This window comes from Nicotiana tabacum, chromosome 9 (genome assembly GCF_000715075.1).
Source record: "Nicotiana tabacum cultivar K326 chromosome 9, ASM71507v2, whole genome shotgun sequence".
Classification (NCBI taxonomy): domain Eukaryota; kingdom Viridiplantae; phylum Streptophyta; class Magnoliopsida; order Solanales; family Solanaceae; genus Nicotiana; species Nicotiana tabacum.
Genome location: NC_134088.1, coordinates 76353622 through 76358146, shown reverse-complemented (window position 1 = coordinate 76358146; position 4525 = coordinate 76353622). Strand labels below are relative to the sequence as shown.

Genomic DNA, 4525 nt, shown 5'->3' with positions numbered 1-4525 from the left:
CTGGCATAGACGAACCCTAACCCGATGAAGCATGGGATGAACTCTGCGCTAGGAGGGTACCGAGAGATGAACGGCCCTACTGATAACTGTGAGAATGATGGCCAGATAATGCACCACGGTGAACTGGACGAACCGTCTGAGCATGTCTGAAAGGAAGGCCTCTACCGTGCTAGAACTGACCCCCAGAAGGAGCATCCCTAAATCCACCCTATATACGAGGCCTCTTGGCCTCCCTTTCAACCCTCTCCTGACTGTGAACCATCTCAATCTGACGATTAATGTCGACAACCTCATCAAAAGTAGCACCAGACACTCCCGCTCTGGTCATAAGTAATCACAGCTGAAAAGTGAGGCCATCTATAAACCTCCTGATCCTCTCCTTGTCTGTGGGAACCAACCAGATAGCATGATGGGCCAACTCCAAGAATCGTATCGCATACTGCGTCACAGACATATCACCTTGACGAAGCTGCTCAAACTATCTGCATAACTCTTCTATGTGGGACTGAGGAACGAACTTCTCCAGAAAGATAACGGAGAATTGCTTCCAGGTAAGGGGCACTGCACCGACCAGCCTACGCCTCTCGTAAGCCTCCTACCAACTGAATGCATGCCTAGAGGACTGAAAGGTAGTGGACGAGACCCCATTGGTCTCTAGAATACCTGCTGTATGGAGTATCCTCTGACTCCTGTCCAAGAAGCCCTGTGCGTCCTCTCTCTCGGTACCACTGAAAGATGGAGGTTGGAGTCTCCCAAACCTATCCAATCAACGCTGCTCATCATCAGGCATGACAGGAACCACATAGTCCTGAGCAACTGTAACCAGCTGGGCTGGTAGTGCCCCCGGTGTCTGGAATCCCTATACCACCTGCTCTGGTGTGCGAACAGCAGGAGTCTGAGCACATCCCCTGGCCTGAGAAGTGACTATTGCAGCCGGAACAGAGACCGCCTGAGCAAGACTGGTACACGTGATCAGAATCTGAGCTAAGGCCTCCTAAAGGCCTGGAATCACAATAGGCACAGGCGGTGTCTGAGCTGGTCCCAAAGGCTCGTCCACAACTAGAGCCTGCTCCTAAACTGGGGAAACTAGTGGATCTGCAGGTGCTACCCTAGCTGCGATGCAAGCTACACCTCTTCCCCTACCGCGACCTCTGTCGCGACCTCGGCCTCTCGCGGCCCTGACTGGTGGTACTAGTAGCTGCCCATCCTGCCCCGTAGTACGCATCCTCACCATCTCTGCGCATCATGTTAAAACCGAGATGGCCCAACCAGTCATGCCAAATGATAAAATCATTAGAAGTAGCAATGTTTTTGTTTACTATGGCATGTGATTCAACCACACCAATGTTTGTGTGGTAAACCCAGAACAAAATGCAGGAAATTTTTCGTGCACCCATTTTTTCCCCGCTTTTATTGTAGTAATATAAAGGTATTCAACATTTCCTTCGTTAGAGGTCTCAACATGGTAGCCATTTTGGCGAATAGCTTTGAAACTCAACAAGTTTCTTTGAGACTTACTACAATACAATTCATTATTAATAGTTAATATTATTCCTCCAGGTATTAATAAGGTCGCTCTTCCAGAGCCCTCAATTTACTTTGTACTACCAGATATTGTATTAACATAGGTCTTTTTCATAACCAAATAAGAGAAAAATTTCTTTTCTCTTAATATTGTGTGAGTTGTAGCACTATCCAAAAGGCATAAATCTTCATTACTCATCTTGGATCCAATTGAAGACTGGAAAATTTTATTTTTTTCATAAAAAAATAAAAGTACACCATGAGAAATACGCAAAAACTAACAGCACCAACAACAACTTAAGTACTACTTGAAAATAAAAACAACTTTAGAACGAGACAAAAAAATACTGAAAATAAAAATAACAACATAATTACATTTTCCAGTAAAATGATCAAACTTTAGTTTTGATCTCCAAAGAAGTCTTCAACTTCCAAATGAGTAAGATCACCAAGGCCTTCAAATTCATCATCATTCAAAGCAAGATTTGCCTCGGCATTGTCATCATTTTTGTTTGAAGGACCTGCCTCAAAATTATTTTTAAAGGTCAATTGAGACTCCACTGGGGCAATAGCAGAAGATGCTCCAATATTATTTGCCTTTCTTTTGATGGAGTTTTGATAAAGCCTGACAAAATGCTCAGGTGCACGACATTCAATTTTCCAATGACCTTTCATGCCACAGCGATGGCAGTTACCGTTTTTGCCTCTCGAAGGATTATTTTGAGAACCCATATTGTTCTCTCGTTTGCCATGACCACCACAATTACGATTATTATATCGTCTCTTTCCATTGCCATGCCCATGTACATTCATATAGCCATGATAATTATTCTGTCTTTTTCCAGACTTATGACGTCTCACTACCATATTCGCTTCAGGAAACTGAGCTGGCCTTGTGGGACAGGATTCATGGATTTTCAGCAAAAGGGTATTATGTTGCTCAGCCACCAGAAGGCATGAGATCAATTCAGAATACTTTTTAAAACCCCATTCACGGTTTTGCTGGTGTAATACCATATTTGAGGTATGAAAAGACGTAAGAGTCTTTTCCAACAAATCCTCACCATTCATAACATCCCCACATAAATCAATTGGGAAGTTATTCGAAATACAGCAGAGTTATACTCACTTACGGTCTTAAAATCTTACAACCGTAAGTGCATCCACTCATATCGAGCCCTTGGCAATACCGTAGCCTTAAGGTGATCATACCTTTCCTTCAAGCCAGTCCACAATTTAAGTGGATCTTTCACTATCAAATATTCAACCTTCAAACCTTCATCCAAATGATGATGAAGGAAAATCATGGCCTTCGCTTTGTCCTGGCTTGATGCCTCATTACCCTGAGTAATGGTGTCACCAAGGCCTTTAGTGGCTAAGTGAATCTTTGCATTGAGAACCCGTAATAGGTAATTCTTTCCAGAAATGTCAAGTGCCACAAACTCAAACTTTGACGAATTCGACATAGTGAAAATTATCAAAGAAGATAAATAATTAGAAATCGTTAGTATAATAGCGTAAAGAATCTTAAAAATTGATATAATATCAAATTTGTGATCTATATACACTAAAGTGATAATTCCATAGAAAAGAATACTATTTTTTCCTTTAAATTATTAATATATCTTTGATGTTAATTAGAACAAAAATATCTTCTAATTCTAACACAATTTCAATTGTCGAACAACATAAAACAAGTATTTTTCTCTCAATTAATTCTATTAACATGAAAATTAGAAACTTTTACATGACAATCATGCAAATAACTTAAATTAAGAAAACATAGAATTATTTATTTTTACACATATCTAGAGATGTGAAAAATTATAAAATAGCATATTAAAGACACTAATCATGAAATCAAAATATACAACGAAGAAAACAAAATGAACAATTATACGTGAACAACGAAAAGAGCTCAACTTCGTGCTGATAACGTCTTAAGAAATATAGCTCAAAGTAACAATATAAAACAAGAAGATAAGTAGAATAAGAGAAGAAGAGATAACTTTCTTATTTCATCAAGTGTTCAAGTATATCCCATATCATATTTCATGCCTCTATTTATATTATTACATAGAAGGTTACAAAAGAATTGTCTTAAACATGACATTAACAATTGAGATCATGGGGAAGATCATGGGGAGGGGTTATGGAGGTGTGAGAGTTACAATCATAGAAGAAATGATTAATGGAGGTTATTTACATCATGAGTGAAAATAGTGGGAGTAGTAGACATCCATAATTACGATAGATTTTACAACATTAGACGTGTATATTCATAAAGCATAATAGTAAAGTTGAGGGACGAAAAGACTATTTGAATTAATTAAAAAATGTTTATATATGTTGATCTAAACTAAAACTCGTAAATTTGAAGAATCAAAAGCGCAAGTCTCCTTGAGTACTTCCAAATTTTGGAGAAAAAAATTACAAATTGTTATTCTATTGTTTGACCTACACGTGAAGAAAAATTAATTAGTTAGCCAGATCTAATCATTTTTTCACAAATTGCGTGTAAAGCTCAACTTTGACAGCACCAAACGCCACGTTCCTTTTTTTTTTTTTTTTTAAAAGAAGTTTGTAATAATGCAATCATTGTTCTCGAGTGGGATAAGCTAGATTAGGGGTGGGGACGATATGGGTGGGTCGAATGGCTAAAGCAAAAACACATTAAATATTCAACTCGATTTATATTTAATATGGATAGAAAATGGATTAATCGACGAATATTATGAATATTCATATTATTCATGACTTCTTGAATATGATTACTTTTGGAGAAATTTTTAGTCTTTCAATGAACCCTCAATTCGAGTCTTATATAAAAGTTAAACTCATTAGTTATCCATTTGTTACATGGATAATATAGATCTTATCCATATTTAACTTATTTCAAATATTTATTATTCAACTCATTTTTTTGTGAATAATATAGATGGATAACTATTTTCTTCATCTATTTTGCCACCACTAAGTTTAGACTAACAAGCAGTGGTAT

At 37.9% G+C, this 4525-nt stretch overlaps 1 protein-coding gene across 1 annotated transcript; it reads right to left on the bottom strand.

Annotated features, from left to right (window-relative positions):
* Nucleotides 1-1923: 1923 nt before the first annotated feature.
* On the bottom strand, nucleotides 1924-2990 carry LOC142163970 (uncharacterized). Its single transcript, XM_075221126.1, has 2 exons — nucleotides 2715-2990; nucleotides 1924-2526 (listed from the first exon to the last, which is right to left on the bottom strand). The coding sequence occupies exons 1-2, from the start codon at nucleotides 2988-2990 to the stop codon at nucleotides 1924-1926; spliced, it is 879 nt and encodes a 292-aa protein (XP_075077227.1).
* Between the last annotated feature and the right edge of the window lie 1535 nt (nucleotides 2991-4525).